Genomic DNA, 21,547 nt, shown 5'->3' with positions numbered 1-21,547 from the left:
GTACTAATTTGTACCAAATACCTCCTTTTCCATTAGTGCACTGTGTAATATATGTAGGGATAGGTTATAATCGGACCCTCTCTATTGCAGCTTGATTTTGAAGGACCACGCGTTGATTGGACATATCGATGACTCAAAACTGCAAGACCTCCTCTCACCTGATGTGATCCGGCAATTAGAAGAGACTTATCTCCGCTATGAAAGAGTGAGTACTACCGGATTACTGGGTCTGTCTCTCTGCTGATTCATTGTGGCCAAACCCACCGATTTCGGCAACCATCTGAGGGGGTCTCCTGACTCTCCTCTGACAGATGATGTCGGGGGCGGTAAGAATCTCCAATTTGTATTCCAACTCCTGATCCTTTTGCAACCAAAGTTGTCCTCCTCTACAACTGAAATCATATGAACGCTCAGCAGAGCCGAGCATCCATGTGTATGGGGCAGGTGACAGAGCTAGCCACACAGTCCCTCAAAAAAGTAATCAAAAATGTTCCCCTTCTTTACACATGAGCTCTCACGCTCATTCAGTCTGGACTGTGACCGGGCCGTTCGTGGACTGTGACGCGGCTGCTCACACACAGGGATATGCTCTGATCTAAACTCTCCATTGTAGCTCTGAAGGATGTTTAGGGTCGTTGTCGTGCTAGAAGGTTAACCTACACCCCGGTCTCAGGTCTTTTGTAGGCTCTAAGAGGTTTTCTTCCAGAATTGCCCTGTATTTAGCTCCATCCATCTTCCCATCAACATTGACCAGTTTCCCTGCCCCTGCTGAAAAAAGGCCTCCACACAGCAGGATGCTGACACCATGTCTGACGGTGCGGAGGGTGTTTAGGGTCGTTGTTGTGCTAGAAGGTGAACCTAGACCCCAGTCTCAGGTCTTTTGTAGGCTCTAAGAGGTTTTCTTCCAGAATTGCCCTGTATTTAGCTCCATCCATCTTCCCATCAACATTAACCAGTTTCCCTGCCCCTGCTGAAGAAAGGCCTCCACACAGCAGGATGCTGACACCATGTCTGACAGTGGGGAGGGTGTTTGCAGGTTGAGGTGCAGTGTTAGTTTTCTGCCACACATAGTGTTTTCCATTTAGCTCCCTACATGGCATGTGGAAGAAGGTGCTCAGGTCAGTTGAGACGAAACTAGAACTTTTTGGGCTACATGTAAAACGCTGTGCGGCCGAAAACTAATACTATACATCACCCTGAAAACACCATCCCCACTGTCTCACATGGTGGAGGCAGCACCCTGCTGTGGGGAGGCTTTTCTTCAGCAGGGGCAAGGAAACTGGTCAAGATTGATGGAAAGATTGATGGAGCTAAATACAGGGCAATCGTGGAGGAAAACCTGTTAGAGGCTTGTGACTGGGGCGTAGGTAAAATCCCAAATCAATACATTTATGTTTGTTGGTGTAACATGAAAAAATGTGGAAAAGTTCTCAGGGTATGAATACTTTTTACAGTATGATAATATCTATACATTCTGAAGGGCAAAAAGAAGGTAACTGTGATGTCTATTCCCCTCTTTCAGGAGTCTGTGATAACGTACATGAACAGAAGTTTGGACTTGGAAATGAGTCGCTGGAAGAGCGGAAAAGAACCAGAAATACTGGGAAATTGTCACCACACCGAATTAAACATTGATGTAGTCCAGGTAAATGGCTCCCACTTGTCTTTCTGTTATCAGTATTGCAATCGCCAACATCTAACTTTTGGAAACTGAACCCAATTAGTGCCTGTAACGCCTGCCTGGATCCACAGACTCAGATGGGCTGTAAAGGGGAGGCTAGAGGGAAGCCACTCACCAAGTAGGACCCCCAGAACCCTGAAACCCTTTAACCCCTATACAGGGATTTGGAATTACACAGGACCCTGGAGATCACTACCTGTGGAAGGCTGCAGTCCGATGAGAGTAGTAGTCAGGCAGGGTCAAACCAGGAATTGCAGAACAGGAACAGAATCGGCAGGCAGTGACGTAGTCAGAAAACGTAGCAGAGGTCAGATCCGGGTCGGGCAGCAAGGTACAAAAACAGTAGGCAGAAGGGTAGTCAAAAACACGCAGAAGTCAACACAGGAATCACCAACAGAATAGGACGTAACAGGAGCCAGGAAAATCAGAACTATATCTGGCAGTGATCATGTGACAGGAGGGGAAATAAGAAGGGTGTGGTGTCTTCCCATTGGCTGTAGCTGAACGCTGGCAACTTCAGCTGGAAGACACACGCCACCCACAGTCAGCCAGCGGTACTGCCGATCCCAAGCTAACCCAGCCCAGTAAATGATCGGAGGGTGCGCCCACTGGTGCCGATGGCATCGACTTCTCTCCCATCACCAGCACCATCCACGGCAGGAACACTGCGTCGCCTGGCGATCGGAGCAGAAGTCGCTGGAGCAGACTCTGGCGGTGACGTAACAGTGCCCTTCGCCAATAAAGTCTTAATGAACAAGGAAATACTGGGAAATTGTCACCACACTGAGTTTATCATTAATATAGTCCAGGTAAATGGCTCCTACTTGTCTTTCTGTTATCAGTATTGCAATCGCCAACATCTAACTTTTGGAAACTGAACCCATTCCACCATAAATGAGGAAATGCTGGGAAATCTCATAACTTGCAACATTGTATCCATCATAGATAAAAGTAGGATGTTCAGATTTCTTAAAGAGCTGGAAGACCCTGAGAGACAAATGTTACATAGATAAGAAAAATCGGGGGATGTACGATGATCACCAGCCACTAGCAACTCAATGGTCCACTCCTTGGAGCCCTTCTCACTCCACAAATGTTAAAGGGGATTTCTTCTTTGCATCCCCCCTCCATATACTCATGTAGTGGAGATAGAGCTCAGTTAAGTGGATGCCACATACAGGACCATTAGTCGGAGCGGAGGCAGAAGAGAGGGCAGCTCTTCCCTTGTAGGACTCATGAAGCTTGTCAATGTTAGCCGTGACGTGCATCACTTAAAATCCCTCTGTAAATATCCGTGCTCGCGTCCGATGTGTCAGATTGGGTCACGTCAGATACTAATTACTAATCTATTTCGTGCATTTATTTGCAGATCTACAGCGGAATACTTAAGAGAGCAGGAGAAATAAATAAGGAGATGGTGGGCAAAGTATCTTGCTTCCTTCCTTATGAGATGGAGGAGTTTTTCAAGAGGTAAAATAATCATTAATAGTAACTGGCAAGGCATGCTGGGATTTGTGGTGTTTGATGGAAGCCATATTTAACTTCTGGGCCCTTCACTGATTCAGAGAATCAGAGGCAGCGATTGATTCACTTAAATGGGGCTTTGGTGCCAAAAAAACAATGTAGACAGATCAAAAAGTGACACCATATCCTAGAGATATAGGACTACGTCTTAGGCCTCTGCCACACTCACGTGAATTTCACGCACGTGCCGAGAGACACGTATTTTCCCTGCGTGTTGCGTGCAGGTAAGTACGTGTCTCTGGTACGTGCGTGACACGTGTGTTCTACGTGTGCTATCCGCGATAGCACACGTAGAATCAGTAATTATTATACTCACCTGGTCCTCCCTGCTGTCCGCGCTGCTGTCCGTGGTGCTGATCCTCGGTCTCCAGCCCTCCCGTCTCCCCGCTGCTGCTGCTGCCAGGCAGTGAAGTGAATATTCTATGAGATTAATGAGCGGCGGTCGGCAGCAAGAGGCAGCAGCGGCAGAGACAGGAGGGCTGGAGAAGGTGAGTTAATGTTTTTTATTTTTTTCCCTGACATGTGTGTTTACTCCGGCGCGTGTCACACGGGACCGCATCCACACTACACCCGTGTGGTACGGGTGCGGGCCGTGTAACACCCGTGCTGCCGGAGAAAACACTGACATGTCAGCGCTTTGAAAATCGCACACACGTACAAACGCACACGGACACACGTTCCGTGTGGTTTTACGTGTGTGTGCCTGCTACCATAGGGTAGCATTGCTGTACATGTCTCCGTGCCGCCGGTACGTGTAAAAAATGCCAAACACGTGCCGGAGGCACGGATGTGTGGCGCAGGCCTTAGGCCTCTGCCACACTCACGTGAATTTCACGCACGTGCCGAGAGACACGTATTTTCCCTGCGTGTTGCGTGCAGGTAAGTACGTGTCTCTGGTACGTGCGTGACACGTGTGTTCTACGTGTGCTATCCGCGATAGCACACGTAGAATCAGTAATTATTATACTCACCTGGTCCTTCCTGACGTCCGCGGTGCTGTCCGTGGTGCTGATCCTCGGTCTCCAGCCCTCCCGTCTCCCCGCTGCTGCTGCTGCCAGGCAGTGAAGTGAATATTCAATGAGAATAATGAGCGGCGGTCGGCAGCAAGAGGCAGCAGCGGCAGAGACAGGAGGGCTGGAGAAGGTGAGTTAATGTTTTTTTTTTTTTACACTGACATGTGTGTTTTCTCCGGCGCGTGTCACACGGGACCGCATCCACACTACACCCGTGTGGTACGGGTGCGGGCCGTGTAACACCCGTGCTGCCGGCGAAAAACCGGACATGTCAGCGCTTTGAAAATCGCACACACGTACAAACGCACACGGACACACGTTCCGTGTGGTTTTACGTGTGTGTGCCTGCTACAATAGGGTAGCATTGGTTAAAGTGTCTCCGTGCCGCCGGTACGTGTAAAAAATGACAAACACGTGCCGGCAGCACGGATGTGTGGCGCAGGCCTTAAAAAGAGGACCCACCACTTGCCATAAATAGGTATTTCCTTACCTGGTGTAAATGTCGCTGTTCTTCTGAATCCAGCGATGTCTTTCTTTTCTTCCTGCTCCACTCCATTCTTGAGATATGGCTCTAAATCTAATCTTGTTTCAACTGGGCGGAGTCCTCAAGAACACGCCCACAGAAAAGCATGCAGGACTACACCCACTTGGCTAAAGAGACAAGGGAAGAAGGGGCCATATCTCAGGAATGGAGAGGCGCAGGAACAAAAGAAAAACATCGCCGGATTCAGGAGAACAGCGACATTTACACCAGGTATCAAATATATGTTTATGGCAAAAGGCAAATATTGTTTAAAGGGACTGTGTGAGTACAGAATAACTGATCAAAGCAAGCACAGGCACTCGGTGCATAATGGCGGGGCCAACTATTTTGGTGCATCTTCCCACCTACTTGTTTTCCCACTCTAGATCTATAAAGTCAGAGCTGTCAATAAAGGAGACAGGTACAGATAAAGGGACATCAAGTAGGGGAGAGGGGGCTCTGAACTGTTGGCCGCCATGATGCTCCGAGCACCTGGACCTGAACTATGTTAACAGAGGAGATTTAACCCCTTCAAGACATCCGTGGTCCATGTGAGCCAGCCCCATACCTGGCAGGTAATGGCTGTGTGTGACAGCCCGGACCCGCCACTAACAATCGCGTGTGGAGAGGATTTATGTCCAAGGTTGTTAACCTGATAAATCCCACTGTCAGCGGCATTTAACATGTGCCAGCATAGGGGTGCGCCATTTTAAACGTCCGCTGGTGCACCTGTGACGTTATCGCTGGTCGCCGATGGGGTGCTATGAAAGCCTGGGGTCTGCTAAAAACCCCCATACTTGTCATAATAGCGCTCCCAAAACTTGTTGGAGTCCGGGCTTCAAAGGAGACTGTGATTTTTACCATATACAGCAATGCTGGGGCACTGCTGTATATAGCACATGTGATCAGACGATTGCAGGTCCTAAGTCCCTATGGGGACTATTGAAAATAGTGAAAAGTAAAAAAAACAAAAAACTGTTTCACAAAATATAATAAAATAAAAGTTCAAATACCCCCCTTTTGCCCCATTAAAAATAACATCCAAAATTTCTTATGATGAAAACAAAAAAATCAAGTGACTAAGTACGATAATTTAATTAGAACCAATGGCTGAATTCTCATTGTAGTAAACAGCATTTTCTTTAAGTTTTCCCCTCAAAAAAATCAAACCGACCCCACAAAGTCCCGGTGATGACGGCATCTCCCCCTAATCTGCACAATCAAAAGGGGGGAAGAGCCCGGACAAAAGTGCCAAAGCAAAGGCGGACAATCTCACCACATAGAGACCAATGTTTCACTGATCACAGAAATATATTATGTATCAATAACTCATCACAAGTCTCTTATTTCTGTAGATACAAGAGCAGCCTGGAGGAATTCCTGGAGAAAAACAAGACGCACGCCTTCTACCGAGAGATCGGCATCACCAACCTCAACTGCTGCTTACACTTCAGGTGAACTAATATTTACATCATTATTGATAATATTTTATATTTACTTTTGCACGATACATTCTGTTTATAGAAAACAAACTGTTTTGTTTTTTTAAAGCTACACTTTGTATAAACTTGTGCAACTACTTAATTTATAGTGCAGGTTTGGGCAATTAATTTTCCCAAGGAGCCACATAAGAAATCAGGACTGTGGTGTCTTTACTGGCAAAAAATGGTGCACGCTATGTACTAGAACCCTCACTTATTACATTCTTTCACCATGATTGGGGATGGCAGGGAACAGGGGACCCTAGCTAGCCCTTATCTCAGAGTTACCTCAAAAGGTGAGGATGTCTGAGCCGCCTTCCTGAAAACTGCTCTTGATCATATCTGATCTTATTACCCCCTCCCCCGTACCCGTGGGGAAGGCCGGGGCAGGAATGATAAACCCAACAGAGATACACAAACAGAGGAATCTAAATTTCTATCTCTCAGCGCACACACACACACGCACGCACACACACACACACACACACACACACACACACACACACACACACACACAGAGGTATAATACAATAAGAGCTTAGGAGGAAAATAAGAGCAAGGAGGAAATAACAAAACAACTGGAGAACTCCACAACAATTGCACGTACAAAGTAATATAATCACCAACAGGACTGGGACACAACAGCACAGAGGCCAACACATCAAAGCTATAGTCGGCATGGGAAGACAGATTACACCATCTTAAAAAGGTGGGGAGTAAAGGTGATAGGTTTCCAACAACGTGATGCCAGAAGTAACCAGCAGGCTGGCAGAGTTTGACTCTTACTAGCCTGATTATGAATGAGCACACAGCTGGTTGACGCCTGAGCCTGCCTGTGTAACTCAGAAACGCCAGAGTAACCACAGTGTGGAGTGTCAGGTTCTATAGTGTGAACAGTGTCGGATGCCGCCATGACACTCATCGGGTTTTGAGCAAAAGTCCATGTGAAATCTCCCTTACGTTGTATTTGTCCTCAGCCTAATCCCTGGATGTGGCCCATGGTTCTCAGTTTCACTTTTTCCCAGTCCTTAAATGTTTAATTTTTGTCTTTTTTTTCTGTTTCAGAGAATTTATAGAAAATAAAGACACGGCGTTTGATGAGGGTCTGCGTCTGGAGATGCTGTGCCCCATCCTCCAGTGCGAGGACCTGATCTACGACGCTTTGTTTCAGGAGCTTTATCGAGAGCTGAAGGTAAATTACAATTAAAAAAAAAAAAGATATAAAAATAAATTGGAGGTTTTTTTTTTAGCTTTTTATACATTGTATATTTTATTTCTTCTCAGACACAGTTCAAAAGAATGTCGCAAAGCAACTCCCTGTGCAGCTTCCAGATCATGCAGGACGTGGTGAAGACGGCGGAGAGATTCGTGCCCGGATTCACGACGCTGTGCGCACGCTGCCACAAGGTGAGAGCCGCTGTGCGATGTCCTACACACCCCGAGGGCTCGCAGCATTGTCGGGGGGATTTATGACGCCCCCCGATGCTGTCATCACTATGCCCACTCCAATTACTAACTTCCTTCCAAATATATATATATATTTTAGGACATGATCGCAAGAATTCATTTGCATCTGGTGAAGGAATATCTCACAAGGCTCCTAAAGAAAAAGGTCCGGCATAATAACGTGCTGCAGCTGCAGACCCTGGCCAGTCAGATGAACGAGAACGCCAATCTCATCAATGGCTTCTGTGCCGCTCATGTGAGTCTATGATTGAGATCAACTTTGCGCCAATGCTTCTGATATACCGTATTTTTCGGTTTATAAGACGCACCCCAAATTTTGAGGGAAAAAAAAAGCAAAAAAAAAAAATGGGGTCCATCTTATAATCCGGTGGTGTCTTACCGGAGGGGGGGTGACAGTGGTGGTGGAGCGGGGTCGGAGGAGGCAGGGGCGATGCTGGAGTAGGGCGATGGTGCAGCGGGTGTATCAGATGCTCGCTGCGGATGGCGGCGCTGAGAGATTCTGCTGCTATTCTGATTGTCGGTGGTGAGGGCATCAAAGAAATGGCGCCGAGAGTTCCACCGATGCGGTAACGTAACGGATATTTCTTTCTATCATTTCCAGAAGTCAGAAACAGAATGGATAAAACCAGTGATATCCAAAATAGCAGAAATTATTCGTCTCCAGGATTTATGCGCCATTCAGCTTGAAGTGGCCACGATGGTGGAAGACTATCCAGATATCGGGTGAGAATAAAAACAAAACACTGGTCCTTATTGATCTTACAGCGCACAAATCACCAGGATTTTCCTATATACCGTATATGCCGGCGTATAAGACGACTGGGCGTATAAGACGACCCCCAACTTCTGCCCTAAAAATATAGAATTTGGGATATACTCACTGTATAAGACTACCCCGCTCCCAAATGAAAAAAAGTCTGCTTTGATTGCAACATGTTAATTTTAATTCCGCGAGAGCCGTACAATATGTTTTTAAAGGGCCATTGACAGATCAATCGCTCCAATGTTCACTTAGTACAGCACGGAATGCTCCTCCCTGCTGTATAAAGCCACAACTGGACTGAAACAATGGTACTACACTCTGCTACAAACAGACACACACAACTCTGCTACAAACAGACAAACACACACAACTCTGCTACAGACAAACACACACAACTCTGCTACAAACAGACAAACACACACAACTCTGCTACATACAGACAAACACACACAACTCTGCTACATACAGACAAACACACACACAACTCTGCTACATACAGACAAACACATACAACTCTGCTACATACAGACAAACACACACAACTCTGCTACATACAAACACATACAACTCTGCTACATACAGACAAACACATACAACTCTGCTACATACAGACAAACACATACAACTCTGCTACATACAGACAAACACATACAACTCTGCTACATACAAACACATACAACTCTGCTACATACAGACAAACACATACAACTCTGCTACATACAGACAAACACATACAACTCTGCTACATACAGACAAACACATACAACTCTGCTACATACAGACAAACACATACAACTCTGCTACATACAGACAAACACATACAACTCTGCTACATACAGACAAACACATACAACTCTGCTACATACAGACAAACACACACAACTCTGCTACATACAGACAAACACATACAACTCTGCTACATACAAACACACACAACTCTGCTACATACAGACAAACACACACAACTCTGCTACATACAGACAAACACATACAACTCTGCTACATACAGACAAACACATACAACTCTGCTACATACAGACAAACACACACAACTCTGCTACATACAGACAAACACATACAACTCTGCTACATACAGACAAACACATACAACTCTGCTACATACAGACAAACACATACAACTCTGCTACATACAGACAAACACATACAACTCTGCTACATACAGACAAACACACACAACTCTGCTACATACAGACAAACACACACAACTCTGCTACATACAGACAAACACATACAACTCTGCTACATACAGACAAACACATACAACTCTGCTACATACAGACAAACACACAACTCTGCTACATACAGACAAACACATACAACTCTGCTACATACAGACAAACACATACAACTCTGCTACAGACAAACACATACAACTCTGCTACATACAGACAAACACATACAACTCTGCTACATACAGACAAACACACACAACTCTGCTACATACAGACAAACACATACAACTCTGCTACATACAGACAAACACATACAACTCTGCTACATACAGACAAACACATACAACTCTGCTACATACAGACAAACACATACAACTCTGCTACATACAGACAAATACACACAACTCTGCTGCTCTGTGGGGCCTGCACCCGCGGCTCGGCGGGTACAGCACCCGCGGCATCGGCGGGGGGGGGGGATTGGCAGGGCATACATCTGGGGGGTTAGAAGCAGCTCACCGGGGCCCATAATGGGGAGGCGGGGAGGGCATTTACCCGATTAGGTCACGGTGGAGAGGGGGCCCACACAGCGCCGGACAGAAGCTCGCCTCCTTCATCTGTGGGACTGAGAAGGCGGTAGCTCCGCCCACAGATGAAATTCAAAACAGGATGTCTGCGCGCCTTAAAGTGACGGCGCCGCAGATTGCTGCCGAGGACTGCGGTCCCCGGAACTCGGCTGGGGGCAGCAGAACTATAAAGGCGAGTGGGCCCCGGCCAAGGGACAGGAGAACTGACGAGGCCGAGTGGGTCCCCCCGGCTCTCCAGGGCCCCCGGCATTTGCCCATAGACAGGTAGGAGCCCTGTCTGCGAGCCAGATACGGCCATCAAAAGAGCCATATCTGGCTCGCGAGCCATAGGTTCCCGACCCCTGCTGTATGATATATACCGTATTTTTCGCTTTATAAGACGCACCTGATTATAAGACGCACCCCCAAATTTGGTGAAGGAAAAGAGAATTTTTTTTTTTTAATGTTAAATGGGGTCCATCTTATAATGCCAGTGTCCCTCTAACAAATCATATAGGGTATATGTCCCTCATAGCCTCCCATCCTAAAATTAGCCCCCTTAATCTGGATATGGCCCCCTTATATTGAATATAGCCCCCTTGTGATGGCACACGTTCCCCTGTGCTGCCTATGGTCCCCTATGGATTGCACACGTTCCCGTGTTAGATATCGCCCCCATAGTGCTGCCCATGGCCCCTATAGATCGCACAAGTCCCCCTGTGTTAGATATCGCCCCCATAGTACTGCCCATGGCCCCTATATAGATCGCACAAGTCCCCCTGTGTTATATATCGCCCCCATAGTGCTGCCCATGGTCCCTATAGATCGCACAAGTCCCCCTGTGTTAGATATCGTCCCCATAGTGCTGCCCATGGCCCCTATATAGATCGCACAAGTCCCCCTGTGTCAGATATCGCTCCCATAGTGCTGCCCATGGTCCCTATAGATCGCACAAGTCCCCCTGTGTTAGATATCGCCTCCATAGTGCTGGCCATGGTCCCTATAGATCGCACAAGTCCCCCTGTGTTAGATATCGCCCCCATAGTGCTGCCCATGGCCCCTATAGATCGCACAAGTCCCCCTGTGTTAGATATCGCCCCCATAGTGCTGCCCATGGCCCCTATAGATCGCACAAGTCCCCCTGTGTTAGATATCGCCCCCATAGTGCTGCCCATGGCCCCTATAGATCGCACAAGTCCCCCTGTGTTAGATATCGCCCCCATAGTGCTGCCCATGGCCCCTATATAGATCGCACAAGTCCCCCTGTGTTAGATATCGCCCCCATAGTGCTGCCCATGGCCCCTATAGATCGCACAAGTCCCCCTGTGTTAGATATCGCCCCCATAGTGCTGCCCATGGCCCCTATAGATCGCACAAGTCCCCCTGTGTTAGATATCGCCCCCATAGTGCTGCCCATGGCCCCTATAGATCGCACAAGTCCCCCTGTGTCAGATATCGCCCCCATAGTGCTGCCCATGGCCCCTATATAGATCGCACAAGTCCCCCTGTGTCAGATATCTCCCCCATAGTGCTGCCCATGGCCCCTATAGATCGCACAAGTCCCCCTGTGTCAGATATGGCCCCCAGGCTGCTGCCCATAGTAAAATAAAACCCTCTTTCCTTATCTCCTCCAGCGCTGAGCTCCCTCCTGTCTGGCTCCTGCTTCTGTTCTTCCACTTCCTGGTTCTCAGTGCGGTCATGTGATCGGCACAGCAGGCTGAGATCTCTGTGTGCCTGATCACAGTGGAAGCAGGGACACGGGGAGAAACGCTGCAGGGGGAAGTAAAGCTTTTTTATTTTAGAATGAGCAGCAGCCTGGGGGCCAAATCTAACACAGGGGTGGGCATGTGCGATCACACTGGGACGCAGGCTCATATAATATGCACCGCTGCCCCAGCCCATCACTGCGTGCGATTTCAGCACCATTGGAGATGGACAGCGGCTGTGCATATTATATGAGCGGGTGCAGGAGATCAAAGGCTGCCGCCCGCAGCGTTCCCCTGTGCTCCAGAGCTGCTGCCCCCACCTCCCCTGGACGCTGCAGTGTACATATATATGTACACACCCCCCCCCCCCCCGTATATACGGCGTATAAGACGACCCCCCACTGTAGCCATTATTTTAAGGGGGTAAAAAGTCGTCTTATACGCCAGTATATACGGTAACTAAAGCCAGTGCTATACTGGCACTATCAGGCTGATTCTATACATACAGTGCTATACTGGCACTATCAGGCTGGTTCTATACATACAGTGCTATACTGGCACTATCAGGCTGATTCTATACATACAGTGCTATACTGGCACTATCAGGCTGATTCTATACATACAGTGCTATACTGGCACTATCAGGCTGATTCTATACATACAGTGCTATACTGGCACTATCAGGCTGATTCTATACATACAGTGCTATACTGGCGCTATCAGGCTGATTCTATACATACAGTGCTATACTGGCACTATCAGGCTGATTCTATACATACAGTGCTATACTGGCACTATCAGGCTGATTCTATACATACAGTGCTATGCTGGCACTGTCAGGCTGATTCTATACATACAGTACTATACTAGCACTATCAGGCTGATTCTATACATACAGTGCTATACTGGCACTATCAGGCTGATTCTATACATACAGTGCTATACTGGCACTATCAGGCTGATTCTATACATACAGTGCTATACTGGCACTATCAGGCTGATTCTATACATACAGTGCTATACTGGCGCTATCATGCTGATTCTATACATACAGTGCTATACTGGTACTATCAGGCTGATTCTATACATACAGTGCTATACTGGCGCTATCAGGCTGATTCTATACATACAGTGCTATACTGGCACTATCAGGCTGATTCTATACATACAGTGCTATACTGGCACTATCAGGCTGAGTCTATACATACAGTGCTATACTGGCACTATCAGGCTGATTCTATACATACAGTGCTATACTGGCACTATCAGGCTGATTCTATACATACAGTGCTATAATGGCACTATCAGGCTGATTCTATACATACAGTGCTATACTGGCACTATCAGGCTGATACTATACATACAGTGCTATACTGGCACTATCAGGCTGATTCTATACATACAGTGCTATACTGGCACTATCAGGCTGATTCTATACATACAGTGCTATACTGGCACTATCAGGCTGATTCTATACATACTGTGCTATACTGGCACTATCAGGCTGATTCTATACATACAGTGCTATACTGGCACTATCAGGCTGATTCTATACATACAGTGCTATACTGGCACTATCAGGCTGATTCTATACATACAGTGCTATACTGGCACTATCAGGCTGATTCTATACATACAGTGCTATACTGGCACTATCATGCTGATTCTATACTTACCATTAGTGGTCAGCTCGGATGTATAGGTTTTGAAACACAAGCAAGTAAACTTTATAAAATGAGCAGCTTCTTATCAGCTGATAGATAGGGGGAGGGGATAACTATGAATACCCCCCCAGCTGTTATTTATGCTAATTCTATTATAGAATTGTTTTACTAACTGACTAGAAGGACCTGTGCTGATGTCACACCCATGTGACCAGAAGGGGCGAGGCCACAGCCAACATAGCTGATACCAGGAAGCAACATTATTTTTCTATTGGGTGAGGCTCCGCCCCATCTGGTCACATGGGTATGGCATCAGCACAGGTCCTTCTAGTCAGTTAGTAAAACGATTCTATAATAGAATTAGCATAAATAACAGATAGAAGGAGGGGAATCACTATGAATACCCACCCCAGCTATTAGCTGATCAGCAGCTGCTGCCAATCAAAATGTTGCTCATTTTACAAACTTTATTTGCTTGTGTTTCAAAACCTATACATCCTAGCTGCCAACTAAAGGTATGTATAGAATCAGCCTGATAGTGCGAGTATAGCACTGGCTGAAGGTTATGTAGGAAAATCCTGGTGATTTGTAAAGAGTGTTTCAGGGAAGACGAGAGTGGAATACTGGGGTTTATCATAGGAAGATAAGTGTCCACAGCAGCACAGAGTATTTTATAAGACAAGTGCACTGATTGTTTGGCCAGTAATGAGATCCCAGTAATGCAGAGGATTTCAGGAGGGGACTGTCCATATCCTGTAAGAGTTAACAGACAAGTTCACATGCAAGGAGCAGGGACTCCAGCAGCACAGAGTATTTCAGAGGAAACGTGAGAATCCTGCTGTGATCTGTCCACTGATTGAGGAATGTGATAAAGAACAGTTGAAGACCTCAGACACAGCAGCACAGAGTATTTAAGGAAATAAAGTGCTGATCAAATCTTATATAATTCCCTAAGGAAAAATACAGTAACGTGAGCTCTGCTGTGCATTATAAGGACGTTATTCAAGGGACGGGCATGCAGAATACTTCGGATGCCTCTGGCTTTTCCAGATGGCTCTGAAATCAAAGCACGGCCTCAGCATTCCCGGAAATCGACTTTTTGCTGGAAGTAAAACACGAGCTTAAATTCCCCAGAATTCACAAATGACGGATTAATTACACTTCCAGCTTTCTTGTCTCACATCCAGCATCCATACTCACACTTTTCCTGGCTGAGTCCTCACTTGTGATATTCTAAGGAATTGCCCCTCCAAGGAAAACACAATAATAAGTCTTAATTAACTTCAGAAAGTCTCGCAACCTCTGGCAGAGATCTGCGGTTTAATGTTCTGGTCACCAAAACGCTCAGGAACTATGATAAGGAATGGATTGCCATGGAAGAGTAACAGGGGGCATTTAAAGGGGCTATTTTTGCTATTTTTTCTACAAATAACCTACTAATTAAAAAGGCATTGACAATTTTGCTATTCCAAAGCCCTGCTTACTTTGTCTGACACAGAGGTGCAGCAGATAGGGGGCAGTGACATCACTGAAATCTCAGCCAATCAGTACAATAGGAAGCAGTGACATGACTGAATTCTCAGCCAATCAGTGCAATAGGAGGCAGTGATATCACTGAATTCTCAGCCAATCAGTGCAATAGGAGGCAGTGACATCACTGAAATCTCAGCCAATCAGTACAATAGGAAGCAGTGACATCACTGAAATCTCAGCCAATCAGTACAATAGGAAGTAGTGACATCACTGAAATCTCAGACAATCAGTACAATAGGAGGCAGTGACTTCACTGAAATCTCAGCCAATCAGTACAAAAGGAGTCAGTGACATCACTGAAATCTTATCCAATCAATCAGTACAATAGGAGGCAGTGACATCACGGAAATCTTAGTCAATCAGGAAATTGGAGGCAGTGACATCACTGAAATCCCAGCCAATCAGTACAATAGGAGGCAGTGACATCACTGAAATCTCAGCAAATCACTACAAAAGGAGTCAGTGACATCACTGAAATCTCAGCCAATCAATCAGTACAATAGGAGGCAGTGACATCACTGAAATCTCAGTCAATGAGTAGAATAGGAGGCAGTGACATCACTGAAATCTCAGCCAATGAGTACAATAGGAAGCAGTGACATCACTGAACAGTCAGCCAATGAATACACTATGAGGAAGTGACATCACTAAAATCTCAGCCAATCAGTACAATAGAAGGTAATGACATCACTGATCACTGAAATCTCAGCCAATCAGTACAATAGGAAGTAGTGACATCACTGAAATCTCAGCCAATCAGTACAAAAGGAGTCAGTGACATCACTGAAATCTCAGCCAATCAGTACAATAGGAAGTAGTGACATCACTGAAATCTCAGCCAATCAGTACAAAAGGAGTCAGTGACATCACTGAAATCTTATCCAATCAATCAGTACAATAGGAGGCAGTGACATCACAGAAATCTTAGTCAATCAGGAAATTGGAGGCAGTGACATCACTGAAATCCCAGCCAATCAGTACAATAGGAGGCAGTGACATCACTGAAATCTCAGCCAATCACTACAAAAGGAGTCAGTGACATCACTGAAATCTCAGCCAATCAATCAGTACAATAGGAGGCAGTGACATCACTGAAATCTCAGCCAATCAGTACAATAGGAGGCAGTGACCTCACTAAAAATTCAGCCAATCTACACACAATATTGGTTGTTTCGAGCAGCTGAATGACAAGTCTCGGGGATGAGAGTGATGGGCACACTGGTAGTCACCCAGCTTTCTTAAAAACAAAAATATGGCTGACTAAACTTGATAGAACAGGACGGCTCAAGGACTAATGCATGATTTTTTGTTCTCTTTTGGTCTCTTTATATATTACAATGTTTTTTCTCATTTACAGGAACAAGCAAATTGAATACATACTGTACATAAAGGGGAACCTTTCCAGTAAAGACATCAAGTCCATCCTGAAGGTGGCCAACACCGTTGAACGGAGAACGTCTACTAAACCTAAACTCTTCGAATTGATCAAAACTTAAACTCCTAGGCATACTCCGAGGTGTTCAGTTTACATGGGGCGAGTGTCCTTCTCACATTTGTGGTCAGCATTTCACGTTCCGGTACGGACCATCAATAAGGTCCCTCCACCCAACGACCTCTAGATGTCATTGCACTTTCACTGGCCTCCTTCAAGGGGCGCCTAAATCAGTTTGCTGTACTATAGATTGCATTGTATCAATGGAGCTTTTATCTTTGCCTTTTTTTATTGTCTACAATTGTCATTTTTTATATTTTTTACTTTATTTTTGTATATGATATGTATTGTAGGAGATGCATCATTATTATATAAGACTGTAAATACAGATATTGGATTAGTTACAGGCACTCCTACTTGAAATAATGCTGGAGTCCTGATTATTGATATTCGCAATGTTTATTTTATGATCCTGTCACCTGAGTGATATTTTTAGTGTTTCAAGTTGGTATAACCAATAACTGATTAAATCATGCATATATATAATGAAATGCTCCATTAAGAGCTTTGTTTCATTTTTCCTTGTAATTGAAAATATTTAGCTGTTTTTTGATACTTTTTATGCACCACTATCCTGCGATAATCCCTAGCAATCAAAGAAATGTTAGATACAATGTATCTCAAGTAGACCGAATAAGTTGAAATAGGTGTGAACTAATGACGTACAAAGTCAATGCACTGAGCAGACAGTATTAAGCTAGGCACATTTAAACAGGAACCGCCATGGGCTTCGCAGCTAGGCCATCACCTGTGAAATGTACCCTGATCCATCTCACAGGCTATGAAATAAGTTTTCATGATCCTACAGGGATGTATATAATAAGATTGTATCTCATTGAATGGATCATACAAATATCTTCTGTTATATTATGCATGTTTGTTCTTACGTGTGTTTGTTTTATTTTTTTGTTTGCAAATATGTATCTTTTTAAATTAATATTTTTGTAATAAAACATTACTTTTTTTACTTTATCATTTTTGTGATTTTGATTTTTATTAGAAACATTTTATGTTTAACTCAAATATTTCTTAATAGGCTATATGAGCCAAAAGTTGGAGAAATGGAGTATAAAGATTGTAGTTTTATACAGTGGGTGTGAGGCCAGGTGTCGCAAGACACACTAATGGAGTAGTGAGATGTTCTAAAACTAGGTGTCACTAGAAACACTAGTGAACAAGCCAAAAGGTCAGGAGCCAGGAAATCACGTCAGGTACACGGGGAGAGAGAAAGGCCAAGGTTAGGGTACGAGACGGAGGTCTGGAAGCCAGGAGGTCATGTCAGGTACACAGTGAGAGAGCGGGGCCTAGATCAGGGTACGAGCTGGAGGTCTTGAAGACAGGAAGTCATGTCAGGTACACGGGGAGAGCGCGGAGCCGAGGTCAGGGTACGACCTGGAGGTCTTGAAGCCAGGATGTCATGTCAGGTACACGGGGAGAGCGCAGAGCTGAGATCAGGGTACGACCTGAAGGTCAGGGAAGCCTGGGAGTCCAGTAATAGTCAGGGGAATGGGTGGAGAAAAGTACTTAGGTTAGGGGACAAGATCAAGGCAGTTACTTATGGGAACCAGAGATGCAACTGCAATACAGGAACTAACACTGACGGTGTTCCGGGTGGAGTTGTTCTTAATTAAAGCACAGTAGTCACCCGGAACGAGGCTCCAGTGAACAGGCTCATCCCAAAACCAACACAGGACCCAAGGCTGGGAACAACCTGTCCACCGGAGCATAACACAAAAACAAGGCATCGGCTCTGAAGGAAAGCAGAGCACTGCCAATCAGGATCATGACAGTATGGTTCATTGGGAACCGCCATGGGCTTCACTTTTAAGCCATGCCCTGTAATTGACTGGCAGTACACCCTGAAATTAGTTAAAATACCTAAGGCAATGATATATTTTTTGATAAGACTGTCACTATGGCAGTTTTGTATGGCTGTTTCTTCTTCTGGAAGTTCATGGTCTTGAATTAAATGGATAGGTAAAGGGGACAATGTCACCTTCATGACTCTATTGGAGCCTTAATTTGCCACAGGCTGAACCTGTTACAATCCTATTATATATCAAACTCATAAAACAATAGATATCATTATTCTTCTGGAAGGAAGTAGAAATTACTTCTTTATTACCGTAATGTTAGAATTTGCCTCCTCATCTTATTAATTGACCTTTGTGCCAAAAAAAATCTTGTAAATTCAATTCCCCAAAGTTCTTTTTAGGAAATCTCCGGGACTTTTTTTTTGGCAACCATCATTATTGACTTTCTGATAAAAGTGCTAAGAACAAGCGATGAATTGAGCACAGTTTATTTACAATGTAACTTGTAGGAAATTATTTCCACTTCCTCTGACGGTGTAATATCACTAATAGAACGCCGTGTAGCAGCTCATTCATCTGTGATACACAATGCCAGGATGGACGCACAAACAGCCAATTTCTTGAGTTACTTCCCTCACAGTTACTCTAAACTTCCCAGTCATAAGAAGATTAATGGAAAATCGATTAATGCAAAAAGCTGGAGATGTTTCCAAAAATATACACAAGGCAGCAAAACAGGAATTAAACAAGGACCATGACTATTTTAGTACATACTCATAGTCCCAATGCAAAGGCAATTATGTTGCATCCTTTCTGAGAATCCTGGGTTATTCTGTTCCTTTCTTATAATCCTGGAAATGTATGATTAAAGAGACATCCGGACATCACCATTTGTTTGTCCACAGAAAATATCTTTCAGGCTTCAAACATAAAGATAAAAATGTTAATGTTCTGGTGAAGAATCAACAACAAGTGACACAATTGTGAAGATGAACGATATTTATTGCTTATTTTAAACTTTTTTAAAAAATAATAAACTGAAAATTGGGGCGTGCAATATTATTCACCTCCTTCACTTTCAGTGCAGCAAACTCCCTCCAGAACTTCATTGAGGATCTCTGAATGATCCAATGTTGTCCTAAATGACTGATGATGATAAATATAAGCCCCTGTGTGTAATCCAGTCTCCGTATAAATGCTCCTGCTCTGTGATAGTCTCATGATCTGTGTAAAGCACAGAGAGCATCATGAAGACCAAGGAACCCGACAGGCAGGTCCGTGATACTGTTGTGGAGAAGTTTAAAGACGGATTTGGCTACAAAAAGATTTCCAAACCTTTAACCATACCAAGGAGCACTGTGCAAGCGATCATATTGAAATGGAAGGAGAATCATACCACTGCAAATCTACCAAGACCCGGCCGTCCATCCAAACTATCATCTCACACAAGGAGAAGACTGATCAGAGATGCAGCCAAGAGGCCCATGATCCCTCCGGATGATCTGCAGAGATCTACAGCTGAGGTGGGAGAGTCTGTCCATAGGACAACAATCAGTCGTACACGGCACAAATCTGGCCTTTATGTAAGAGTGGTAAGAAGAAAGACATTTCTCAAAGATAGCCATAGAAAGTGTTGTTTAAAGTTTACTACAAGCCGCCTGGAGACCCCAAACATGTGGAAGAAGGTGCTCTAGTCAGAGGAAACCAAAATCCAACTATTTGGGCACAATGCCAAATGATATGTTTGGAGTAAAAGCAACACAGCTCATCACCCTGAACACACCATCCCCACTGTCAAACATGGTGGTGGCAGCATCATGGTTTGGGCCTGCTTTTCTTCAGCAGGGACAGGGAAGATGGTTAAAATTGATGGGAAGATGGATGGAGCCAAATACAGGACCATTCTTGAAGAAAACCTGTTGGAGTCTGCAAAAGACCTGAGACTGGGACGGAGATTTGTCTTCCAACAAGACAATGATCCCGAACATAAAGCAAAATCTACAATGGAATGGTTCACAAATAAACGTATCCAGGTGTTAGAATGGCCAAGTCACAGTCCAGACCTGAACCCAATCGAGAATCTGTGGAAAGAGCTGAAAACTGCTGTTCACAAACGCCTCCATCCAACCTCACTCAGCTCCAGCTGTTTACAAAGGAAGAATGGGCGAGAATTTCAGTCTCTCGATGTGCAAAACCGATAGAGACATACCCCAAGAGACTGCAGCTGTAATCACGGCAAAAGGGGGCGCTACAAAGGATTCACTTACAGGGGATGAATAATATTGCACGCCATAATTTTCAGTTATTTATTTTTTTAAAAAATTTAAAATAAGCAATAAATTTCGTTCAACTTCACAATTGTGTCACTTGTTGTTGATTCTTCACCGGAACATTAACATTTTATCTTTATGTTTGAAGCCTGAAATGTGGGAAAAGGTGGAAAATTCAAGGGGCCGAATACTTTCGCAAGGCACTCTACATAAATTACATCAAATATTTTGTACAGATGCTGAGATTTAATATCTAGTGCTTCCTTCACTATTCTGCTGGTGCAGTCACTGTGTACATACATTACTGATCCTGAGTTACCTCCTGTATTATACTCCAGAGCTGCACTCACTATTCTGCTGGTGCAGTCACTGTGTACATACATTACTGATCCTGAGTTACCTCCTGTATTATACTCCAGAGCTGCACTCACTATTCTGCTGATGCAGTCACTGTGTACATACATTACATTACTGATCCTGAGTTACCTCCTGTATTATACTCCAGAGCTGCACTCACTATTCTGCTGGTGGAGTCACTGTGTACATACATTACTGATCCTGAGTTACCTCCTGTATTATACTCCAGAGCTGCACTCACTATTCTGCTGGTGCAGTCACTGTGTACATACATTACTGATCCTGAGTTACCTCCTGTATTATACTCCAGGGCTGCACTCACTATTCTGCTGCTGCAGTCACTGTGTACATACATTACTGATCCTGAGTTACCTCCTGTATTATACTCCAGAGCTGCACTCACTATTCTGCTGGTGCAGTCACTGTGTACATACATTACTGATCCTGAGTTACCTCCTGTATTATACTCCAGAGCTGCACTCACTATTCTGCTGGTGCAGTCA

The 21,547-nt window shown here is 44.8% G+C and overlaps 1 protein-coding gene across 2 annotated transcripts in view; it reads left to right on the top strand.

The window, feature by feature from the left end:
* The window catches only part of LOC142257808 (tumor necrosis factor alpha-induced protein 2-like), a 43,795-nt gene extending 26,220 nt beyond the window's left edge, over positions 1–17,575 (top strand). For both annotated transcript variants that reach the window (XM_075330035.1, XM_075330034.1), the window contains exons 4-12: positions 91–205; positions 1,523–1,645; positions 3,051–3,151; positions 6,097–6,195; positions 7,288–7,414; positions 7,507–7,629; positions 7,769–7,924; positions 8,291–8,412; positions 16,469–17,575. In XM_075330035.1, the coding sequence (XP_075186150.1) occupies positions 91–205; positions 1,523–1,645; positions 3,051–3,151; positions 6,097–6,195; positions 7,288–7,414; positions 7,507–7,629; positions 7,769–7,924; positions 8,291–8,412; positions 16,469–16,607 (1,105 nt within the window). In that variant the 3' untranslated portion in view covers positions 16,608–17,575. The remainder of the gene's footprint in view (positions 1–90; positions 206–1,522; positions 1,646–3,050; positions 3,152–6,096; positions 6,196–7,287; positions 7,415–7,506; positions 7,630–7,768; positions 7,925–8,290; positions 8,413–16,468) is intronic.
* Positions 17,576–21,547: the final 3,972 nt, after the last annotated feature.

Source organism: Anomaloglossus baeobatrachus, chromosome 12 (assembly GCF_048569485.1).
Source record: "Anomaloglossus baeobatrachus isolate aAnoBae1 chromosome 12, aAnoBae1.hap1, whole genome shotgun sequence".
Taxonomy (NCBI): domain Eukaryota; kingdom Metazoa; phylum Chordata; class Amphibia; order Anura; family Aromobatidae; genus Anomaloglossus; species Anomaloglossus baeobatrachus.
This window is presented reverse-complemented; position numbering and strand designations above follow the sequence as displayed.